Source organism: Vigna radiata, chromosome 7 (assembly GCF_000741045.1).
Source record: "Vigna radiata var. radiata cultivar VC1973A chromosome 7, Vradiata_ver6, whole genome shotgun sequence".
Classification (NCBI taxonomy): Eukaryota; Viridiplantae; Streptophyta; class Magnoliopsida; order Fabales; family Fabaceae; genus Vigna; species Vigna radiata.
The window spans coordinates 53386934-53412112 of record NC_028357.1 but is presented as its reverse complement, the minus strand read 5'-3'; the positions used below and the strand labels follow the sequence as shown (position 1 = coordinate 53412112).

Here is a 25179-nt window from a genome sequence, read left to right as displayed (position 1 = left end):
TCCTCGTCTCATTTCAGCATAAACAATAAAAATTCCTCTTCAAGTTTTATTAATAAATTTTATTAATAAAAACGGTTAAGAAATAAACTTTAAACTTAACTTAATTTTGTTAATAAAATGAGATTTGCACGTATTTATATATTATAAATTATGTGTTTAACTTCCAACAAAAGTAGAACTAATGTGTACAATTTTGTTTTTTTTTTTTTTTGAGATAGTAGTTTTTATAGTAAGAGTGGTCATGAGAAAGAAAGATGAATTTGCAATTGCAGTGCATGTGTGGATTGCGTGAAAAGTGAAGGGCCTGGCCCACAATCTAAGATAGAGTGAGATTTTGGAACAGATGATGGGCAAGGGAGGCCCAGTTGGGTTTTGGGTCACACAATGGTACATTTATAGGAGTACGTAGCAATTAGGTGTGCGGCTTCGCATTGTGCATGTTTGCATTTATCAGCATCATCGTATCGTTCATCTACAATAAATGCTATACTCAGAACTTTGTCTCTCCAGCCATACTTCCTTTCATTGATTAATGTCGTCTTTTAACACACGCAAACAACAAAACTCCATTTATTTGCTCTCGGGACAATGCCAAAATATCTTCCATCTAACATTTTCTCATAGTCAAATTTTAAAAAAGATGTAACTATAATTTATGGCAAAAGGAGTGTAGCATGGGAGGTTTTACGTGTACATAAAAAGGGTTAAAAGTAAAAATAATGTAAAGTACATAGATAATTTTGAATATTATATGCATTGAAGCAGATTACTGAGAGAATTTGAGGGGATTAGTAACAGTGACGTGAAGCTTTACGCCAGCCTCGCAATGCTTACCAACAGAAGAGAAGAAATAATAGTCACCAGCTTCCTCCAAAGTAAGACCTGAGTTTCCATTGAAATACGTCTCAATTACATTTTTCGTTATGCAATTCTCGTAATCCTCTTTATTATTTACCATAACCACTGTGTCCAGACCAGGGTGGTACTGGAAAACTGCATATAAAAATTGAATTATTAATTAAAATTTTATTTATCTAATAAATAGTTTGAAGGAATATAGCTAAAACATACCAAGCCGGTCACCAACGACGAAGGTTTTTTTCTTAGCCCAATCATCGAAGAAATTTTGTCGGCTGGGGATGTTCCAGCCCAATTGGTCTCCCACAACATGAACAGTTTTGCAACTCACACATTCCAACAACATCGACCCAATGCTCCCAAACATCAACAAACTAAGCTGCAATTTCGCGCTCATTTTCTTTTCTTCTGTTTCTTCTTTTCCAATTTCTCTCAGTGTTCTTTGTTGGTTAACTTAAATGTTATGATACCTTTTTCTGTTCCAATTGAAGGGATGGGAGTGCTTTCAGTGTTACCCCAAACACACAACAACTTATAATAATCATTTATTTTAATGTATTTGGCCGTTACTTAATAAACTAATTTACCTTTTCGCGAGATTCTAACTGTATTATACAAAACATCAACTTATAATATATATATACGTATAAGGTTTATAAGGCTTGTCAGAAGGTCGTCTTGTTCAGTTTCAAAATTAGTTATTTATTTGGACCAATTTCCTTTTCTTTCTCAGAAGAGTTAGTGTCAAAAAATTGTCATGTAAGATTCGATCTAATTTTACCTGACAATTACAAAGTGATGGAACTCATTACAAAGCGCTAGAACTGGATACAAAGAATTTGGAATCAAATACAACATTGTTAGAATCGGTTCTATCATATTGTATTTTACTTTTTTTTCCTCATTTTGTGAGGGGTAAAATGGGTTTTTCACCCATAATTAGTATAAATCTCTTTCTATTCGCAGAGACTAATAATATCTTTTCTAATTCGTTTGAATAGTAAAATCTTATGCAGCTAACACCGTCTCAATACCATTAGCACTAATTTGTGATGTTTTATTATATAAATTTCATTTAAAATAATGTTTCATCATCTAACAAACACCACATATTAAGTAATAAATATTTAGAACTAGTTAGTAATCAGATGACGATAACCGTAATTAAATTATTTGAATGTAATTTAAGCATCTATTATTATATAGGAACGAAAAATATATTGTACGTTAAACTTTTAAACTAAAAATGTAAAGTAGTATTTTCTTTCCATGTTTTATTCAAAATGTTGCACATAGAAACAGACAGACTAAAACCTAACTAAGAAGAGTGGCAAAAAAACCGCCGGAGCACACAGGAGCAGTATATATACGTAGCCGTGGTTTGTTAAAAATACCAATTGCCGCGTTAGAAAAACCTCGCCTTTTCTCGGAGGGTTATACTTTGACATTCACTTTACCCTAAAACCCTAATTGAAAACCGAAGATGGAAGAAAGCGGAGCCAAACCGGTGTGTGCAGAGGAAGCTCTTTCTCTTCTCAACTGCGTCACTCAATCTCCCTACGATGAAAACAAATGCCTTCTCCTCTTGCATTCTTTGCGCGACTGCGTCCTCGCCAAGGTACTCTTTCTCAAATACCCAACTCTTTAATTAGGGAATCGAATTTCCTCTAATCCTTTTATATCCATTCTTTCGATGCTATCCTAGCGAATGATCATGACGATTACAAGTAAATTGTACTGTTTGGCCTGCCGACGACACTTCTTTTCAAGGAATTGCTGAATTTGTGTTTTTTTAAACATTATATTTTCTCGATTTCTTCCTTTCTCGTTTTACTTTTAATTATTCTTCTTTGAGAAACCTTGCGCTTGTCGATTTGCAGGTTTTGTTTTTTCATTAGTGGAAAAGTTAAGAGTTGGTATTTTTTTGGTAGGTACACATACATAACCAATCATACATGTGATGAAATGTCAACTAATGATTTTCTTATTAATAACTGAAACTACTTATTTTACGCTTCCATTCGGTTGTGTAAGTTCTTGTATGACATTTCTATTGGAGTTGCACTTGATCAGAATGTGTATTTTCTTGATTCAGCATAATTACTCACTTTGGAGTTGCCTTGATGTTCCAAACTTGATTGCTTGATTTATGTTTGCGGATGTTTAAATATTTGTGCTTTCTTCTGCTTTTTAAATGGTTTTCGTTTTCTGCCTCGACAGAAAGTGAAGAACTTTTCCCTTGCTGGACAAGAAAAACAGAAAACTGAACCCAGTAGTCAGAAGGTTTGATTATAGATTGCTATCATCATTGCTTCACAAGTGCCTTCTAATTCATATATTTATGTACCAGAAGCTATTCAGTTTCAAATTTGAATTTCAAATATTCACAAATAATTTTGATTTAGACAATTTTTTGGTTTCAAGTGTAAGTTGAGTTGGAGGTTAAGTTGCTTGCACTGCATCTCTCATCATCGGATGTTGTGGAAGTTTTTTCCTAAACCTGACCACCTTAATCGGAATTATGACCCGGGGTTAATATAACCAAACATTTCCACTTTACCTTGTTCAGTTTAGACACTGAACCCTTTTGATACATGGGATGGAATGTATGACCTGTTTAAATGTGTTTCTAGTTAACTGCGAATACAAATATAGCATTTTAATGGATGGGTTCTCTGGCTTTATAAGAGAACTTCTATCGGTTTAGTAGAAGAAAAAAATATTTTGTATTTGATTGATGATGTGTTTCTAGTTAATTGTTTTTAGTCATTTTTTATTTCTAGAATTACAGAATTGTAAATTCATTGCCGATTATTGTTCTTAGTCAATCAGCTATGCACTCATTATGCCAAAAGCAAGATAACCATTATATTAGCAAGAGAAAAGCACAACTAAGTCTGAAATCTGTTCCGACCGCAAACACTAGCCACTAAATGGCCCAACATGAATAAACACGAAAGACCTACTCTTCTAACTCAGAGCAGCATTACATCCCCCTCTTCTCCCCCTACATACGAACACAACACTGCTTTTTGCTCCTAATTCAGAAGTGCGAGGAAATTTAGGCCGAGTGGATGATGTATGTGAGTACCAGAGCCAGCAACATCAGCGTATATGCTATCCCCTGATCGATAGACGACCCTGAATTACAATACAACACAAAAATAATTATTTGATTGAACTTTTTATTATATTGGATTAATTGCTTCGGAAATTAAAAATACAACAATTCAAGTTCATAATATATCCTATGCATTGTTGTTCTTACTTAAGTGTGCTCTGACATAAAATTTTAATTGTAACAGCATAAATTTCGAGCAACAGTTGAAAATATGGCAAATTACATTGGTGCTGATATTTTTCATGGTGTGTACAGTAGTTGTTTGTTTTAGTTTTTGAAAGTATTCACCGAGTGAGAGGAAATTAGTGTAGATCCGGGAAGAAGTGAGAGGAAAAGTTAATAATAACGAAGAAAAGTACCATCACTGGAAGGGGCGAGTGCAGGGGCTGCAGTTTGAGCCTGAACAGCTGCAGGCATTGAAAGAGCAAGAATGAGAGCGGCCACCATGGCCACAACTCCCAATCCCAAAGAATGCTTGCAAACAGCTGCCATCTCCAAATTACAGTCGCTTCTCTTTCTCTCTATTTGGTGCGTAAGAGAGAGAGAAAGGAAAAGGGAGATGAAGTGAGAGAATAAGAGGAAGAGGGTGGGATTTGTGTTGTGTTAAGGTAATGTGATTGCGTGGGAAGAGGGTGTTGCGTTTAAAAAGGTGACTAGAGTTGTTTTGTGGGGGAGAGACAAAACAGGAAAAAACCACTCTCTTGTGGGCCGTATGTTTCGGAAACCCATCTTATGTTTGCCTATTCCAATCTCTCTCATTCATTTTATTTAAGCCAAAATTCTATTATTATTTTAACCTCTTCATTTCTTACGTATCTGTTCCCCTGTTTTAAAAGGCAAACGAATCAAAACTCACGAGACACTGCTATTCTGTTAACTTTTACAAAAATTACATACCTATAACAATTTCAAGGATCGTATGATGATTCATCAATACCACACCATGACAAGTATTCATACAAGTTGAAACTTACAGAAAACAAAAATATTTACCGTTTCTCTGGATTATTGTGGTTACTTCACGTTTCAAAGAGATATCACTCAGTGCTTTTGAAGAAACATGTAATGTAATAACCATGGTCCTTAAGCCCTCCATTTCCACAACCACACCTTGACATTCGAAAATATCACATCACGCTTACTTCTTGTATTGCCAATTCAAATTAAAGCTATTTATAGATCCTATTAGCATATGTGTTGCCACCATTAGTTACTACTTCAGTATTTTTATGAGAGTATCTCTGTTAGTATCATAAAATTAACACTTTAGTATTATAAGACATTTTTATTGGAATGGAATAACATAACATAAAAATTTATTCATTTTTTACTAACATACGAGAAAATCAATACTTTTTAATTTTGATTTAGATACATTTGTAATTTAGATAATAAACAGGTAAAAAGTGAAAAGAAAATAAATTAAAATGTAGCCGTAGAATACTTATACACAAATTTATATCCATGCTTAGATTTATATCCATCTCGTAATAAATTTGAGGTAGTAGCCTCAAAACTTTACACAATGCAAAATTACAAAATTAAAGCAACCAGATGTCAAAAATACTTCACAATATCTTTTTTTTAACTGTTTTTAGTGTCTAAACAATCTTACCCTTAGTTATCGTAAGAAAAAAGGAGAAGTCAATACACATGCATTTGAAGCTGGTGTTTTCATTAGTCAATCATAGTATAATTATTGTTTAATTTATTCTATCATTTTATTATCTTAATATATATATATATATATATATATATATATATATATATATATATATATATATATATAAAGTATTAATTCTCTAATTTTCTTAAAAAATTATAATACAAAATATTTTGAAATTACACATTTTAGCAAAAAATACAACTTGTAACTCAACCTATTCTAATTTAATTAATAAAAATTGAATTAAAATGCATAAGTTCTAGTAAAAAAATTTAGCAACACGGCCCAAGATTTATTTGTTGGATGAAGTGATGAATTTGGCCGCAATAGATCCAAATAGTATACGTCATTGACTAAACACCGGGGGAAATTCAAGATGGTTTTTCTTCGAAAACTGTCTGTTAGTGAAGCTGCTTTCAACCTACATACACTTCATACTTCGTGCAGAGATATGGAGTTTAATCTTGAATCTAAAAGTTGGTAGAAACTCCTGCCATGTCCATTCTGAAATGTTAATCTTTTCACAATGAATCTGCTTCCTTTTTTTAGATTCATCCTCCTCGACTTTCTTTGTGTAACAAGCCTTTTCCACAAAAGCCAGACCGAACATCTTGGTTAATATTGTGACTTTTTCTCTTCATAATTATGCCTGAATTACGAGAAGTCGTGCCGTCAACAGAATTTTAGATGAACTGCGAGAAAATTGATGGCATTGACTTGAGTGACAAGGGTGAAACACTAAAACTATATATTATGACTGTACAAACAGTAAGGGTGCCCTTATCAAGGGCAAGCTTCCCCTCAAACCATCTGTAAAACTTTTATACATCCACTTGTATTAGCTGCAATAAGCATGTCTGATTTCCCTCTCCAACACACACTTGAAACAAATTGACTATAGTTATCATCAGTCTCTTTACCAGAAACAGGATCAATGGACCCGAACTTGTGCGAAGTGACTGGCATGGGAAAAGATTTATAGTAGGCATAGACCTGCAAGACCATACATAGATATCACTGCAAAATTTGTGCATATACAAATTACGGAATAGGATGTGTGCTCCCATTTCAAAGAGATTGGTGAACGTTGAATAGATGATAAACAACTTCAATGATTAAAAAATCCTAAATGGATAATAATAGTATAACACTTTTTTTGTATTTGGCAACTTAAAAGGCCGTCTTACAAATTTATAAAATGCATACCTCATTTGTTTCTGAACCACATGTTATATATCCATCAGCAACTGATAAACCCACAAAATTCTGCAATAGCAAGAGGTGTACTCAACTCAGTCTTTCTGACGTGAATCCATAGGAGTCGCTCACCAGAGTAGTTAACAATATATAATATTTTGACAGGTAAATCTGAATTTTGTAAATTTGCTTTTCACTACTTAGTCAGACCATCACAATCTTCATCTAACATACTAAAAAAGTGAATTTCTTTTCCTTTTTTAAATCTTATTTTCGAGGTGTGTGACAAACAGGCCCTTAAAGAGGCCATGGAGATAATTTACAATCAGAGCTAAAAAATATAAAATCTTACCTTCTCATTGGTATGTCCAGTCAGAGTTAAGCTGCAAGCACTAGTTGACCGACCCACAGGAGAGGTTCTATTGAGATCCCAGATCTTCAAGGTATTATCGGTTGATGCAGAAACTAGTGTTTCAGAGTCCAAGAATTTGACAAAACTTACAGATTTACGATGGCCACTCAAAACACACCAAGGGGTTCTAAGAAAGCGAAGATCATAGCAATAAGCCGAATTATCCGCGGATCCAAAGGCCAGCATATGAGATGAATGAGCAGAGAACTGAACACAACAGACATTAGCGACATTCCTTATTGTGCCTAAACTGTTTTTCTGCAAAATAATTTTACATTTTATTAGCTCTGGATCAATTGTAAGCAGAAATTGTCAAGTTAATTTTTGCTGTGGTTTTAACCAAGTTCCTATCCATAAATGCCATAACAACTTGAGAGAAAACAAGCAATACTGGCCCCAGTTTCTCTAATTAATTACCCTTTTCCGGTCAAGCAAATTCTCACAGTTTAAGCAGAATTGCCTTAAACTGTGTATGCAGGTTAAAGAGCTTAAGCGTACCTCATTGATACTCCACAGTTTCAAAGAACAGTCATCACTCCCACTGGCAAATTTAGTAGGGCATACAATAGAGAAATCAACAGACCAGGACCTCTTTTCATGTTCGGTGAGTCGAGAAAACTCTTGACCTGTATTGGCATCCCATAGCTGAAAATGCATCCATTTAGGCAATGCAATTAGTACTGCTGAAAATAAGAACATATCACTCATCAAGAAATAGTAGCCTTTTTCATACTACGGGAAAAAATTTCAAACTTTTTTCTTTTTTTATGGCGGAGAGGTGATGATATCGTTCTTGTTTATTAGACAAACTCTACGTGATAGGACCCGTACTCTAGGATACTACAATAAAGAAGTTAAAAAGCAATTCATCTTTGAATTAAAATAAAGCCCGCCATTGGGCATCATCATCCTTATAAGTTGAGGTCAAAATTACAGGCTAATTTACTAATCATCTACTTAAAATTTGGATGCCAATCTTGACAAAATTATATTTTTGTTCTCCACTCGTCCCTTTAGGGCTAGTTCGACATATCTTGAAAACGGGAATAAAAAATTAAATTTCCATGCAAATTTTCTCTTAAATTTTATCCACAAGGTATGGGTCCCATCTTTAAAGGTATAAAAAACTCACCTATTGGACAAATTTAATCTCAAATATGCAAGCGAAAATTTTACTAGACCCATGGAGATAAAACCATTACATGCTGATTCGAAACTGCATATGCCAGAATGTAACTCACGGATACAGCAAGGAATGTATGCCAATGATGTTAGCAATAATTCAAATGGCATCAAATCTAGTGAGCAAGCCATACAAACCTTAACTACACCATCATAGTCTGTGGAGGCAAGATAGTTCTGGACGTAGCTATTCCAGCAAACACAACTTAGCCTTGATTTGTTTACCATCTCAACTACAGGATAATGGATGTCGACAGAGTTATTGAAAATTGCATCGAACTGAAAAACTTTTATTTTCTTCGATATCCCAGCAGCAGCAAAGTAGTCTCCATCTCTATCAAAACTCAGAGAACAGATTACATTTACTGGATTGTTAAAATCAGCAGTTCTTAGTATGCCCCGCACTTCAAACTTTTGATAACGCGCATACTTGCACAAACCGTCAAAGAAAGCTCCTAAAGTATCTGTATGTTTTTCCATTTCTTTTTGAGCTACACAGAAGTTGTCAGAATTTCTCAGCACATCTTTATCTGGGCGGGTTGCTGTTTCTGTTCCAGGAAGCTTAATTGTAGATCTCATAGAAAAGTAAGCATTTTCAAGTAGGCACATATTTTTCATCAGTCTCAGTTCATTTTCTTTAGAAACTGTGTATACTGGTGGTAATATTTCTGCACTTGAAGCTTCTTTGAGAAGAGATACACCCTCTATTCCACAGGACGAGTTGTTCTTCAAGCTCGAGGAAGCCAAGGATAGTCTCAAATCATGCCTTCTTTCCACCTCTTTTATATCTGATTCCATGCATCTGATTTCCTCAGTCAATTTGTGGGCATCCACGTGTTTCTGCTCTTTCAGAGAGATGAGGAAATGCAATAGCAATTCTGATTCTGCGTCATATTGGTTAAGACTTGAGAGTAATTCCTCACAGTCCACCACTTTTGTTCCATTTATCACGTCAGATTGTAGAATCTCCCTGTTATGCAAAATAAGTAATGACTTCAGGATATCATAGTTGTCTTTGGTAGATATAGCATGTATGGAAAATGGAACTTCCTTACAAAACTCATAAATAGTTCTAGAACAAGATCAGAAAAGAAGCCCTCTCAGAAAATTGAGCCTAAGGTAAACCTCCTTTAGAGCTCAATTTCTATTAGTCCTCCCTTCTCTCTCCGCATATTCTCCCATCGTATCCGTTAAATAGCATGTTTTAGATATGTAACACGTGTCAACATTTGCATGCTAGCTATGAATTTAAATGTGGGATCTCGTTGATTTCCTTTTGTGCTTATGACTGTACTCTAATGTCTTACTAAAAATAACACACATTTCTTTATTATCTCTTTTACATACAATATTCAGAAACTTTTTATCTACATCCCCTGCTACTTGCATGTGTTCAGGATCTTCTTATCTGCCTCTCCACTCTCAGGCTGCCCGGCAGGCCAATTCATTTCTTCCCCTTCACTCCTTAACTGCCTATTCTTTTGCCAAGATCTCCGAAGTCCAGTAACTATAATGCACAAGATTTTAGGTAACTTAATACAAAAGATTTCAGCCTTACCTTATTGTTGGACGTGATGATGGTTCAGGATGCAGCATCCTAAGGCAAAATGCAGCTTCCTTAGGATACTCTGATAGGAAAGCTGAGGGAAGAATCCTACCACGAAGAGCAGACATTGCAGCAGTATGTGTTCGTTCTGAATCGAAATGATTAAATAACTGAAAGAAAGACCGAAAAAATAATCAGTCCTTAACTATATGTAAACTCATTTGCTGTACTGTTTCAGTATGAATTGACCAAGAAGTAGCATTTAATAAAAAAAATCCCAGTCAAAACTATTAACGGATTAAATTTACAACAACAGTTAATTGATTGCAAAGGTTTGAGGTAAACACCAGAACTATCAGTTTCATCAATCCAGAATGACATAGCAATGTTCAAAGCAGACAATAACATACAAACAAAAATCAATTAATAATCACCAGGTTGATGTTTGGATGAATAAGCAAGAAATGATCTAGGCCGTCTAGACAACCATTAATAGAATGAAAACATAAATATGGTTTAAGATGTCAGTACATTTGGGTGTAAATCATGCCATCTTTGTTTTCTGGACGTGATCAAAGTAAAAAAAAAAATTAAATGATCCCATAATATTGAGATCAAATCACTGTTTTAAAGTAACTAGGAAAACTAATCATAAGGAAATTATTACAATAAATCAGCTGATAATCAGGACCAATAATAAGGAAATAATTATAAACAACAACAATAAATGTACAGAGTAAATTTCACGGCATAGCTTCTTCTAAAGAGGAAGTAACATTGTGTCTGGCAAATATTCAGCATCCAGTTCAAATCATACCAAAACATTATAAAGATAGCTTATGCAAACGAGAGGGCAATACTAATGTAAGACTGAAGAATGGACAGTGTAAATAAGGAATAAAAAGGCATCAAAATAAAGACTACATATTGCAGTTGCTTAAAGTGCAAACAAACGGTAAATTAGCACGAAGTTAGCCCAAAACAAACTGAAAATTACAGGCCAATTGTCTCATTATTCACTTAATGTTAATGAATCCAAATATATTGAGAGTTGAAACAGAACAAGCATCAGTTATTTAGTTATTTAAGTTCGAATCATCTCTAGGTTCTTATAGAGAAAGGGTATAGAGTACCAATGTTCCATAGCAACAATGTTTGCAAGCTAATTTTCAAAAGAAGGGAAGACATACCCCCCACCCTGCCCCCCAAGTACAGACAAAGCATGTTTCCCACACGTGTACTCTTAGAAACACGTTAGTTTTAAGAAGTCAAGAATATAGCAGAGAAAGTGAACATTGAATTAATTTAATAAAGAGGGCATCCACCATCTGGACTATGCACCTCAAAAAAAAGGACCCCCAGACAGTAGATATTTGATAATATTGTGCAACCACCCTCGGGACTTGTATACCATTCTTCTTCCAATCCTTCGTTTGAGGAAGTCAATTGGAATTGACCTGCATTAGATATGTGAGGGAGGCGAGACGGTCTCCTAATATTATGCTTAGAAAATTGGATATCTTCCTTGTATTCATTGCAATGATCTTGTGATACCACTGCATTGACTTTAACATCATTGGCAATTTGATGATACAAGTCAGTCATAGGAGGGCACTGATTCTTATCACCTGCAACTCTAACATTGTCACCGAACTTCTGTTTCTTCATCCGCAAATTATGAGAGGAAGATTTTACTTTCTCCGACAGCCTTTTTCTAATAAGGGAAGTCTCTAGCTGAAGAACTTCAGAATTCGCAACACTATCTAATTTGTGTTTCTGAGTTGGCAACCCAAGATGCATAACATGGTTGGATGGTAGCAATTTAATATAAGAAGGGTACAGATTGTGCATTGCAACTCCCTGAGAATGAAAACCGCCAACCAAGTCTGCAATTTTTCTGAATATACTTAAATGCTCTGTTTTGCTTCCTTCGTGGTGCCTAGATTTCAACCATTCTCTCAAAATCACACCATCAGTGTCAAACCCACCAAATCTTGGCACAGTAGCATTATGAGGAGACTTTGCAATCTTTAAATCGGAGCTCGGGAATGCATTAGAATCCATCTGAATATCAATGCCAGACTTCATCAGGTTCTGATCTCTGGACACGACATTCAAACCATTAGAAGATGGACCTTTACATACAATACCCTTTCCCTTCAATGTACTTCTACTAAAATACTCTGAAAATCCTGATTTGTGTGCAGTTTTTGTTTGCATTACTTCGCGAGCATCACCTTCATCCTCCTTTTGCTCAGCTGTGTGGTCATCAGCGGACAAGTGCTGCACGACATTGCCATGATCGTAATTGACTGATTTTCTAGCTAATATGTCTCGGGAAGACATGGGCCCAAAATCTTCCCAAGCACTAGATGTAGCTTGAACACTCTTTCTAGCTATAATGCAATCCCTTCCCACACGCGAATCAGCAAACGGCTGACAATTATGCCGCCATGGACTGCGGCTATCATGCAAAGACCCTGGACCGTTCAAAGTACCGATTTCTAGGGTAGAACCGTTGCAACTTTTCACCATTAACTCTTCAACCATGACACCACCATCGCCATCAGAAAATAGACCTGGATGCAAATGTTCCCTTCTTTCAGCCATATTCTTATCTTCTGGAATTTCATCATATTCTTGGGGTTTTAATATTCCGCGGAATTCAGGGTTTAGTGAATAGCCATCATCCTTGTTCTGATGTTGCACTTGCACACCTTCACCAATCTCCAATTCTTCGTCCATGCCGTCAAAATTATCATTCCACATGCCCCTCACCACGTGACATGAAATTATTTTCAGAGCGATTCAAGTTCTGCCAAAGGTACTTAAACAATTAGCAATTGCACACACACCATACACAAACATGCTTCTCGAATGCTTCCCAAACGAAATGCAAGCAACATAATAAAAACAAAAACATACACAAGATATGTTGGCATCAACTAATCAAAATTCAAGAACAATCAGAGCAATTCACTAACCTGAGAGGATGAAGGAGCGAAACCAAAAAGCTCACCGCAGAAACAGAAATACTTGTTTTGGAAGAAATGCGATTTTCCGACCCGGTTACGAAACCGAAACGTTCAAAATGAAACTACAGAAACGAAAAGCTGAAAAGGGTTTTATTATTATGAGTGGGTTTTTCTTCCACCGCTCTCGCTCACCTCGTAAGTTGGTATAATTATAAGACGTTACGCTTGACTCAAATTTACGACATCTTACTTTCGTGCAAATCTTCGTGATTCACATCATGCTAAATTCCAAGTCAACGTTTGTTTCGTGACTTTAATTCCAACTTTCAACTTTGTTAACTTATAATTAAAAATAATTAGCCAGCATAATTTTTAATCGTGTTTAAACCAATTTACTATAACCATTTATGAAAATAAGTGAATTATCCACAGAGAAATTATCTTTTATGCTTAGCTTTTCTTTGATACCAAATTTCTTCCCTTTATAGAAATAATATTATCTGATCGAAACATATCATTTTGTCACTTTCATCCAAATATCCATTTTTGTGTTTATATTAAAAGTATAATTTTGGTTTTTTAATGAAATCTGTTTTTGAATTTTAAAAAGTATTTTTTTAATTTTAAGAAACGGCAGTGAATGATCCACGTTGATGTGGTATGAAACAGTGCACATGCAAAATTGGAGGGCACGATAATCCTTTCACGTCCACTAGTTCCTGATATTTGCGACTTTCTTTCCGATTTTGGTCAAAACAAAAACAGTATTCTAACTTCATCTTTGTTTACTCTTTGTCTGTGGTTCTCACAGTGCCACGTCACAATTGGGCCCTTTAAACCTTCTATGCGCCGCACTTGATTTTTTCCTTTTCTTTAATGCTACTTGGAATATCATAAACACAACATTCAAATCCATTAATTATTATTATTTTTGTTCACCGATCACTAATTCCCACCTCTTTGTATTTTGATGGTCATGATCTTTTACATTCTAATCCCTGATTTTTATCAACATTAATCTCATTAATCTGCTGTTTTATTCACCAGAAACGTTTTTAAATTATCAGAACTCTCAAATTCCTACTGTTACAATAAATTAAATTTCTAATTAAAACATTCAAAACATAATCGAAAAAAAAAAACGAAATCAAACGTTCAAATCGAAAAAAAAAGACCTATTTTTTTTTTTCTGAATTTTCTCTTTCTTCCACGTTCCTTCCTCTTGCCTACCAGCTTTTTTTAGATGTTGTTAATCATGCGCGAAACATTCAAGGGATACTGAATCGTAATAATTTGAATCCTTAAAGGGCATTTTATTCCAAATTACTTTATCACCCTCACCAGGCAAGACAATAACAACTGCTTATTCATTTCCACTCATCAAAGAAATGCTCAAGATATTCCTTCAATTTTCTTCATTATACTCTTTTACTTTTTATCTTCTGCTTTTCTTTCCCAATATCTCTCAATCAATTACATCTCACAGGTATTTTTCTCACATCTTTATCGCGCAAACACATAAATCTTATTAGATCTGTTCTTTCTTCATTTCCTTAATCCAATTTTGTTGTGCCCTTTTGATTTGTAACATTTGTGTCTCATTTTAATTTAGGATATATAATCTAATTAACATAAATCTGATTGTATGATAAAAATTATGACGGGATTCTAACAATGAGATTATTGAAACCAATGAATATTCAATACTGGTATTTGTAATATGGATCCATGACAGACACTTTTCTGGTTTTAAAAAGTGTTAGCGTATTCCATTTGCACATACATAGAATTTGTATATTGGTGTTGTAAACTTGACCTGCTACTGATATCATACATTCCTTTTCTGAATTTAGGGTTATCATTACTCCTATACAAAATATATTCAATCACCTAAAATATCCAAAAAATGTTTTAGATAACATAAATAGGTTAATTATAACCTAAGTTTTTCTTTCAGTGATTCTTATCTGTGATCTTCTATTGACAAGTGCCTATGTTATTCTCATAAACGATGCCTTCTATCCGTAGGACTGATTTTGAGCTCTATACAATTTTTGTCATGTTCTATTTCTATCAAAGAAATAGTTAAATACATAAAATTTTATTGATCTCTTAATATCTTTTTATTAAGCAAAAAATACATTATTATATGAAGTAAAAGTAATTAAAATTTATTTATATTTGCTGACTTGTGATATGCATTATATAATTTCAAATTGTCATATCTCTTTATTTCAGGATTCCTATAGTCATTTGTGAAACAAACAAAAGTTCCTTTGATAGCCATTTATTTTAAAGTATAGTATTTGCTCATGGTTCCATAGAAAAGATGACAAATCGTCACTCAAGAAAAGCAATCAAGTTTTTTGGAAGATTAATCGGTCCTGAAAATGTTGAAGAGCTCCAAAGAACCAGATCAGGTTTGTACATACTTGTTATCAACATTGGAGTAAGATTAAAACATGTCGAACCATTTTCTTTAGAAAATAAACGCAAAAAAAAAAAAAAAAAAAAAAAAAAAAAAAAAAAACTTACCAGAACTTAGTTTATATCTACCAGAATTAGCTTTCCTTATTGGATATTAGTTTTTTTTCTTTTTTAATTATAAAGTATGCACACAAAATAATACAAAAGAAGATCTTTATTAGTAATTCTTTGATGAGAGAGTTTGAGGTACTTGAAAAAAAAAATTGAAATTGAAATGCAACTGAAAGTAGGTTACGTCGAAGAATTTGTGAGTGAGAAGGGGTTAGTGTGCTTGATGATTGACCTATGGAAGATGAAATTCTTCCTTAACATTGAAGATTTTCAAAAACTATTATAAAAATATATTTATTTTAAAATATTTGAAGTTCTTAATTGAACTATATGTATGTATTTCTTCTTCTTTTTTGCAGATATTGAAACTAATATTTCTGGGATATTGAAATTTATTAAGAACGAGAGTCTTAATACAGAAGATGGAAATCTCAAACATTCCACAAACTGGACAGAATTTAAGGGGTTGATAGAAGACTTATGCAAGAATCATCAATCAATGTATGCCTTGTATGATCGTATTACTGAAGAATTTGAGAAATCCGTTTCTCGTAAAAGAAAAGTGTCTTCATCTGACTCTGAATCTGAATACTTTTCTTCAGAAGAAATAGATGGTTATAGAAGAAGGTCAGAATCTGATTTTGAAACTCCTAGACAAGATTTCGATAAAGGTGATGGTACAGATGAGATTACTAATGCTGAAGCACAAAAAACTGAAGAACAGTTAACTTTGCTAATGCAAGAGGTTGAGAGCTTGAGCAAACAAAAAAGTGATCTAAAACAAGAGGTTGAAAAGCAAACACATGAAGTTAAACATCTGACCTCGAAGAACACTGAGTTGAATGGTGAAATAGTCGAACTTGATTCGTTGTTGAAAAAGGAGAAAGATAAGGTGTTCGATTTGCAGGCACAATTAAATGACAATGAGAACCAAGAAAAGCCCAATATTGCAGATTTGATGGCAAAGATTTGTGAGTTGGAACAGGAGATCAAATCCTTGCAGACACAGAAAGATGAAATGGAAGAAAAATTAAAATGTGAGCAAAGTGAAGCATCAACTCAAAGAGAAGATTTGATGGATAAACTTGACATGGTGCAACAAAGGTTGAATTTCATGGAAAGTGTGAACAAAGAAGTAGAAGCCAAGATGGAAAGCCAAAGGGAGCAACTTTATCAAGATTTTACTGAGATAAACAATCTAAAGGACAATTTAACTAATATGAGATTGGTTGAGAAACATATGGTGGCAGAGAAAAACAGGCTTCTTTATAGGCTTAGGGATCTAGAACTAAATTTGGAAAGCCAAATGAGTCAGAAAAGTGAATTGGAAGAGAATTTAAGAGACAAGAATTATGAGATTAAAGAACTAACAGAGGAAAATAAGGTCTTCCAAGAAAGAAACCATGAACTTAGAACAACAATGACACAAAAGGGAGAAGAGTTATCTAATTTTATAAGAGAACATGAAAACCATGAAAATGGAGCTTCCATGGAAGTTATGACTTTAAAAGCAAAACTTAACGAAATGAGACTAGAGTTGGACACTATGCACGAACAGAAGAACAAACTGGAGCAACAAATCGATCGAAGTCAAAAAGAATATGTTGAAAGCCTAACAAGGATGGAAAATCTGAATGCCAAGTTGGCAACCCAAATAGGAGATCAAGAGAAAATGATTGAACAACTTAGTGAGGAGAACAAACAAGCTAAAGTTGTGTTTAGTAAATTGAAGACTGTTCAGGTAACTGCGGAAAGGAAAATTAATGAATTGGCAGAAGAGTTTCGAAGGAAAATGGAAGACAACATAAAGTTGTTGCACCAGAGGATTCATGTTGCAGAACAACTGAATAACGAAAATAAGTATAGTTACAAAATAACAAAACAAAGGTACGAGGAAGAGTTCAAAGATATAGGAAAGAAAATTGGTCACTATAAAGATGAAAAAACAAGAATTTCAAATGGGTTTGAATTTATTGCACTAAATGGATTAGATTTAGCAATTGAAAATCTGGAAGAGTATGCAAGTCGTGTGACTAAGATGATGTGTGAGGTTAAGTTTATGAAGGATCGGATGATGGAAAAGAATGAGGAGGTGAAAGAAATGAGAGAGAATGTGAATTACTTTAGGGAATTGTTGGATAAAAAGGAAGAACAAGAATTGTTGTTAAGGGAGAATTTGTGGAAATTGGAGGCAGAGGTGAGCAAGGAAGGAGGAGATAAGTTGAACCTAAGAAAAGAAGTGAGTCAATTGGAGAAGAAAGTGGGAAAATTAGAAAAGAGTGTGAAAAAGAAAGAAGAAGATTTAGCTAACCTTGGGGAGAAGAAAAGGGAAGCAATAAGACAACTTTGTTTTGTGATTGAGTTTCATAGAGATCGTTGTAACTATCTAAAGGATATGGCTACAAAAAATAGGGTAAATAACATTACATAGACTTGAGAAACAAAAATGGAAGAATATATTGTATATTGAATTTTAATAGTATAGTAAGAATTTCTTAATTTGTACTTTTAATTTGTAATGATTTTTTATTTAAGAACAAATAGAGATTGGATATTTGTTTAATAGATAATAATTTTTCTTTTATTTAAAATTCTTATATTATTAAAAATGGTTAATATTTAATTTTTTAAATTGGATTTTAAGATAATGATAAATATGTATATATTTATCTTGTTTCGTTTCTATTTTTTTTCATATACTAGTTCCATCTTCACACACAACATCGTTTTAAATTATTAATTTATTCATAATCTTTTAAATAACTTGACAATTTTAATTTTATTATTCTTTTTTATCCTTTGTTTCATTTAATTTGGAAAACTCTCTCACAATTCAAAATCTATACCCATTTTTGCTATCCTATAAGTCGAAATTCCATTGAGAAAAAAGACAAAAAGTGAGAGAGAGAAGAGAGTGTTGAAGGAAAAGGAAGAGAAACAAGAAACGATACATTCCAAGTTCTAAAGACACTTATTTTCTTTATAAGTTCACTCCTACTCTACCCATAAGAAAAAAATTAACACCTTAATCTTCGGGAACAATTTACTATTTACACCACCATTTAAAGCACATGCACCGCATTTACCGTCTTTATTAAATAAATTCAAGTTTAACACAATTTAAATTTCATTAACACTTGTAAATTAATTCAAACCCATCTTTAAACAAAAAGCGCACGTCCTTATATAAAGTGACTAAAGTTTTCCATAAATGTTATTTAATACATAATTAATATTTACAACAACACATAATTATCTAATTATTATTCTAGTTTCCAAAAAATAAGGTATAATTCTATAGTTGATCTGATGAACTCAATAACATTGTATTATAATGCCTCATGAAGTGAAATATTATTTTTAATTGTCAAATTTCTAACAAAAAAATTATCCATTTTATCTGTATTTTTTATATTTTAATATGATATAACGTTTTATCCAATTATACACTTAATTTAAATAATATAAAGAGAAAAATTATTATGCTCACAAAAAAATTGAAATAGCACATAAATATACATTGAAATAAGAAAAATGAAAAAAAAAATTAATATAATAACAAACTTACTAAAATTATATTAAGAAATAATAATAATTTTTTATTAAAACAAAATGAAAAATTTAAACGATTATTACAAGAGCGGGGAATCGTGTTTTTTTAGACGCAAAGAAAATAGAAAAATAAATAAATTTCCTCGAATTAATTAAAAAGATAAAACATAAAGAATATACAAAATTGTTTAAAAGAAAAAAGAAAAAGACCAGTTTTTATTTTCTATTTATTTTAATCATTTATATGATTAAACATTACAGCATAAATTCGAGAGAAAACTGGCTTATAAAAAAAATACATTATTCAGCTAGCAGAAAGAACAAGAAAGAGAAAATGGAGGAACATGCAAAGCGAATCACCAAACGGTGAAGTACATTATACAAAATATTTTAAAAATAATAATAAATCATAAAAAATTAGAATAACGTGACGTGTGACTTGAATTGCAGGCATGGAGGAAATAGCCACAGACACAAACATGAAATTGAAAGAACCAAGCGTGGCATCCTATCGTGCTCCTTTCTGGCATCTCAGTCCTAAATCATTATTATTTTTTCTTTCCTTTTTTAAATTATAATTTTCTGTCGGTTCCTAGCAAAGGAAAATTTATTTTATGAGAGGCAAAAACATTCTCAATTTACGACTATATATGTAATTTAATTGAGTCCAAGGTCAAACATTACATCATACAATTTATATATAACAAACAAAATGTGTATATTATGTATCGTATAAACCGATTAGTTATTTTTTTTTTTATATATATATATATAATGAAAGATAACTTTCAATACTTATTTTATATATTAAAAATGCAATTTGTAATATTTATTGTGTTATATAATTGTTAAAAAATTTACATTTAATTTTGTTATTATGAACTAAATCTCGATGAAATTAAAAAATTCACAATTTAGACTTTTTAAATTTAGATTTTATCGTGGTTTTGGAAAAATATTACTTTTTCTATTCTTGAGGCACACTTACTTTTGGAAGCAAACTCAACAATATTTTAAGAAATTGTCTCAAATATTTTTTTTTAAGAAACTAAAATAAGCACTCTTATGAACAAGTAATTCTTTATTTATGTCTATTGCCTTACAAAAGACAAAATTTGACTTGCCAATTCAATCATAACTGATATGTTTATTATTGGAAATTTTATTGATATATTAATTGACACTTCTAAATTGTTGGTTTAAAAATGAACAAAAAACAAAATTAAAGTTTTAAAAATATGTGTATGATTCATTAAAAATACGATGGAGAATTCTGAGAAAAAATGTGGTTGTTGTTTTATTCAAAATATGATTGAGATAAGCATATATTTTTAAAATTAAAAGGGAATGCCAATATTACCTAAAATAATTTATTAAGAAATTCTTTATAGTCTTAAAAATATGTTAAAGAAAAACAAAACAACGGTTTTTCTCTTTTTAAATGTCTATATCCGAGAGACATGACGAATGTAGTATGTGATACACGAAAAAAACACTGCGATTAAAGGAAAGTGACTAATAACATTATCACATATTTTCTATAAAAGATAGTTTTGTTTAATGAAATAAAACTAGTATGAATAACAATTTTATATTCAAACTCACACACACACATACGTATATATATATATATATATATATATATATATATATATATATATATATATATATATATATATATATATATATATTACTTTAATTTAAGATTATTAGTTAACTGTGTCAACTCGAATTCTTTTTTTGGACTAATTAAAGTAAAATTAATATTAAAATTTTAAATGATTTAAAAGGTTTAATAAATTATTATTTGTAACTTTAACTGCATTCAACTCAACCTAATTTTTCAAAAAAATTATAATATATATATATATATATATATATATATATATATATATATATATATATCAATGTTGATCCTAAGGTACAAAGTCACTAGATGCGAACTTTAAAAAAATAATAACTTAATAGAAAACTCAAACAAAGAAAGAGAAGGGTTTGGTTGATTTTTGTTTTTAAAAAGTGTTTAAATTATTCTACTAATACACTTTTTTTTATTAAAATTTAAAAAGGAACAATATGCTTTATAAACTATAAAGTCAAGATGATTTGATTTCTAGTTATTTATCAGCATCTAAATTAAAGAATTTAATATTTTACAAAATGTTACAAATAAGTAACATCTTCAATGTAAATTTCATGGTTCTGATTTGTTTAGAATTTATTTTACAGCTGTATAATAAAATTTCTGATTTTAGTATTTATTATTTTAAAAGTCATATCAAACGTAACTTTTAATTATTTGACAATGTAAATTTTGCATTAGTAATATATAGCTGCTAAACTTATTAACTACACTTTTAAAGAAAAACATTTGATTTAATTAAATTTAGGATCACATGTGTATTTCCTAATTACGTTTTAGTTAAAAATTAATTTTGATAAAACTAATTGTATAATGTATTAGAGTTGATAAGTGTTTTAAAACAACGAAACTAATTATTTTAATTTAAAATAATTGAATAATTTAAGTAGAACTTCTAAATTCGTCTACTTAAAATACAATTTATCTTTCTAGAAACTCGTTTCATGAGTTTTTTTTTTATATTCTTCTTAAGGTATCTGACTCTTGAATCATCTATTTTTTTATCAGGAAATGTCTAAGAGATCACAACAAAGTAATCTTTATTCCTATTCGATCAATTTCAGGTTTATAGCAAGTAAGTTTTTATCCTTATTTTTTTTAGTATTTTTTTTTCAATGATCATGCTTAGGAACCCCTTTGCATGTGTCATTGGTCTTTTATTATTGGTTCTTGGTTAATCTGAGGTCTTAAGGACTCACTATAATATGGGATTTGTAGACGTTTAATGGTGTGCTTGTTTAATGCGTGGTAGCGTTTCTATTTAAGGTAAGGGGAACTAATGGTTTTCTTTATGCTCTTTTAACTTGATGGTTTCAATTAGTATATGTTGATTTTGGTTAAAATGTGGAAATTTTAATTGCTTTAGTAAAAATTGTGATTCTAAATTATTTTCCTTATTGATCGGTGCTTTGTATGGATATGACTATATTGGTATGTGATGAATCTGTTTGGAATGGATCTTGTTTGTGAATTGGCTATGATTGTGAAGTCAATAATGGTATTTAATTAAGAAGTTGAGAAAGAGAAGGTTAAGATAGGTTGTAAGTAAACTTTTGGTCTAAAAGTGAGGTTTCACAAAGTGACTTGTTGAAATAATGGTCTAGATACAAAATTTTTGGAACTATTTTGTTACTATTTGAAATTTGGTTGGGTTATGAATGTGCAAAGAATTGGTTTAGGAATGTAAAGTAGACAATAAATGGTGTTTTGAAATGGACTTTGGTGCATTTTAGAGGTTTTAGATAGTGAGATTTTGAATTAGAGATTCTATGTTAAAATGAAAGTTTTGGATATTGGTAAGTCGTTTCTGACTTGTGAGAGTCCTTAAGTTGATAAAAAACGAGCTAGAATTTTTGGAATTGAATTTTGACCTCTAAGACGAGGGTTTAGTTGATTTTTAGTCAATACCTTGTTGTAAACAGTTGATAATTGGTTTAAGATAGGTTATACACAATTCTTTACAGTAGTCTAGAATCCAATCTATAAGTGTTAGAAGTTGGTAAAAATGGTTATAATAGGTCATGGATGTCCTAGGAATGTTATTTATATGAAGTCTTCATGTTGCATAATTATGCAACAAGGTTAGGCGAGTAAAAGGGGCTCGTTGGGAGAGTTTAAGTGAGTTATGGTAGTAAATTCTAGTGGTTAGGCGAGCCAACTCGCTGGACTCATGGAGCTTGTTGTTTTTGTTCTTGTTGGGCGAGCGAGGACTACTCACTATGTGACATTTTAGGGTTTTTGGCAGAGAAGTTTAGGGGTTGGGCGAGCTCCCTCACTAGACTTGGGAAGCTTCTTGTTTAGGCTCTTACTGGGCGAACAATCTATGCTCACTAAGCGAGACGTTAGAGTTGTTTTGAGTATTTTATTTTCTATTCTCTCTTATGCTTGGTTTCAAATGATGGAATGTTCTATATAATGCTAAGTGATGTGATTGAAAATGATATGAATAATGTGGTTGAACTCCAAATGGTTTGAAAAGAATTTATAGGATGAAATTCTTAATGGTGGTTTTAAGTAAGTGATGTATTAATGTAAGGACTCAATTTTGGAAGTTATCTTGAGGCTCCAATAATCACGTCATCTCAGATAAAGAAGGGGACTATGTGGTGAGGAGTAACAAGAAATCCTAGTCTATGGTTTGGTGTTATTTGTCCATAGGTGGTAGACAATTTCACCTTGTGTGGTAGCTTGGGAGATCGTTGTTTCACTACTACAAGTGTTAAACTTGTCATAGTTTGACATCGATACATGTATTCAGATGAGTTTACCTAGATCAATAATATGATTATTATCTAGTGAATGTGAGCATAAGGTGATGACGTATCTATAAAAAAAACATTAGGTGGAGATAGTGTTGATGCATAAATAGTATAGTACTTATATGTTTTTTTTCCTTTAGTTATAATTGTACATAAATAGTATAGTACTAATGTGCTTTTTTCCTTTAGTAACAATTGAAAATCCTTCTAATGTTTGGATTAGAATTTTGTATATAAATTTTAATTTATGATTGTATTTATTTATATTTTCTATCTCATGTTAACCCTTTAATCATATTAAATTTATGATAATTCTATAATAGTATTTTAAACTATTTATTTGAAATAATACAATTATAAAACAAGCAATTCTTAAAATATAAAAGAAAAATATAAATTAATCAATGAAAATATGTTTGACTAGTTTTTTAATATACTGAGAGAAATAGAAAACAAAAAACATAATTTTTTTACAAGTCAAAATTATTTTTATATACAAAATGATTTGATAATAAGGATCACTAGTTAAAAGTTTTATTTTCAACTTTTAAAAATCCTATCTCATTTTATTTTCTTTTTATAGTTTTCTACCATTCTATCGATATCTCAATCCTATTTTCGCGTTATTCGACTATGTTTTACTTGAATAAGTGCGTGATAAATAAGAAGTTTATATTAATAAAAAATGTATATTTTATTATATATTTTTCGGAAAAGTGAGTAAAAAATAGAAGAAAAATAGGAAATTGAAATTTTAGAAAATACTAGTATGAGTTTATAAAATAAAAACCGGAACATTAATAATACAGTGTTCAGAATTTCAAAAGAAAATAACGCGCAGAGGTAATGGTGGCATTGTAGTAATAAAGAGAGAAAGAAAAGGGCAAAGATTTGAAAAACAATTACAAAGATTCCATTCCTGAGATTTGAAGGTGGAAAATGCTGGCGTCTTTTGAGAGCGCTATAATCCAAACAAAACAAAACCACTTTTTGATATCATAATTTTTTAAAATTAATATTTATTTATTTATCATTTAATTATGTGTTAAACAATTCACAGGATTCATACTTATTTTTTTTCAAAATGACGTTTAAAAACAGAAAATAATTTTTAATTTATTCACAAGAATAATTTAAATCTAAATTATATCTTCAACACTTTCCTTTGATGCATGAATATCAATCATACCCAACTTGTTAATGACTTCTTCAAACACCTTTTCTAAAACATTTGATTCTATCATGTTGAACTGGGTTATGTGCAATTTCTACCGCAACCTTGTTGTCACAGAAAATGTTCATCGGACATGTCCATTAACTGGGACCAAAGGAGTAGTTTGAGTAATCAAGAATAACAGTGATGGGAAAAGAAGAATTATCTTACTAAATAATAATATTGGAAGATGAAGGATTGGACACGGCGAAATTGGAAATTTAGGAATTGGAAAAAATACAGAGATGAAAGAAAGATATTTGGGAATTAAAAAACACAGTGATACCATGTTAAACAATTTACAGAGAATAAAATACGATACTTTCATTCATACCTTTTTCCAAAATGACGTATAATTATTATACGTAAAAATAAGAAACAACTTTAAAAACGAACTTTCAACTTATTCATAACAATAATTTATATCTAAATTATAGAAAATGATATTTTGACATTATTTTTTTGACACCATTTTGACACTGCACACGTGTCAAAATGTGGTTAGACAATTTTAAATT

At 31.6% G+C, this 25179-nt stretch overlaps 4 protein-coding genes and 1 non-coding gene across 6 annotated transcripts; 3 read left to right on the top strand and 2 right to left on the bottom strand.

Moving 5' to 3' along the window:
- Positions 1-766: 766 nt before the first annotated feature.
- On the bottom strand, positions 767-1204 carry LOC106766651 (stellacyanin-like). Its single transcript, XM_014651365.1, has 2 exons — positions 1072-1204; positions 767-993 (listed from the first exon to the last, which is right to left on the bottom strand). The coding sequence occupies exons 1-2, from the start codon at positions 1202-1204 to the stop codon at positions 767-769; spliced, it is 360 nt and encodes a 119-aa protein (XP_014506851.1).
- A 950-nt stretch (positions 1205-2154) lies between these two features.
- On the top strand, positions 2155-4341 carry LOC106767287. Its single transcript, XM_014652143.2, has 3 exons — positions 2155-2476; positions 3079-3141; positions 4164-4341. The coding sequence occupies exons 1-3, from the start codon at positions 2342-2344 to the stop codon at positions 4248-4250; spliced, it is 285 nt and encodes a 94-aa protein (XP_014507629.1). The 5' UTR covers positions 2155-2341; the 3' UTR covers positions 4251-4341.
- Positions 4342-5828: 1487 nt separating this feature from the next.
- LOC106768619 (protein SPA1-RELATED 2) lies at positions 5829-13277 on the bottom strand. Of its 2 annotated transcripts, XM_014653859.2 has the most exons (9): positions 12967-13277; positions 11324-12797; positions 9995-10152; positions 8575-9406; positions 7753-7899; positions 7195-7512; positions 6852-6911; positions 6566-6638; positions 5829-6337 (listed from the first exon to the last, which is right to left on the bottom strand). In XM_014653859.2, the coding sequence occupies exons 2-9, from the start codon at positions 12749-12751 to the stop codon at positions 6318-6320; spliced, it is 3036 nt and encodes a 1011-aa protein (XP_014509345.1). In that variant the 5' UTR covers positions 12752-12797; positions 12967-13277; the 3' UTR covers positions 5829-6317. The 2 variants fall into 2 exon arrangements, with proteins under 2 accessions (XP_014509345.1, XP_014509344.1); XM_014653858.2 differs by having other exon boundaries at positions 5829-6638.
- Positions 13278-14131: 854 nt separating this feature from the next.
- Positions 14132-16094, top strand: LOC106766650. Its single transcript, XR_002668942.1, has 3 exons — positions 14132-14443; positions 15196-15377; positions 15855-16094. It is a non-coding gene; the product is annotated as an uncharacterized LOC106766650 (transcript).
- Positions 16095-16121: 27 nt separating this feature from the next.
- LOC111240499 (rootletin-like) lies at positions 16122-18015 on the top strand. The gene has a single exon (XM_022784299.1). It carries the CDS (start codon positions 16232-16234, stop codon positions 17924-17926), a length of 1695 nt encoding a protein of 564 aa, XP_022640020.1. The 5' UTR covers positions 16122-16231; the 3' UTR covers positions 17927-18015.
- Positions 18016-25179: the final 7164 nt, after the last annotated feature.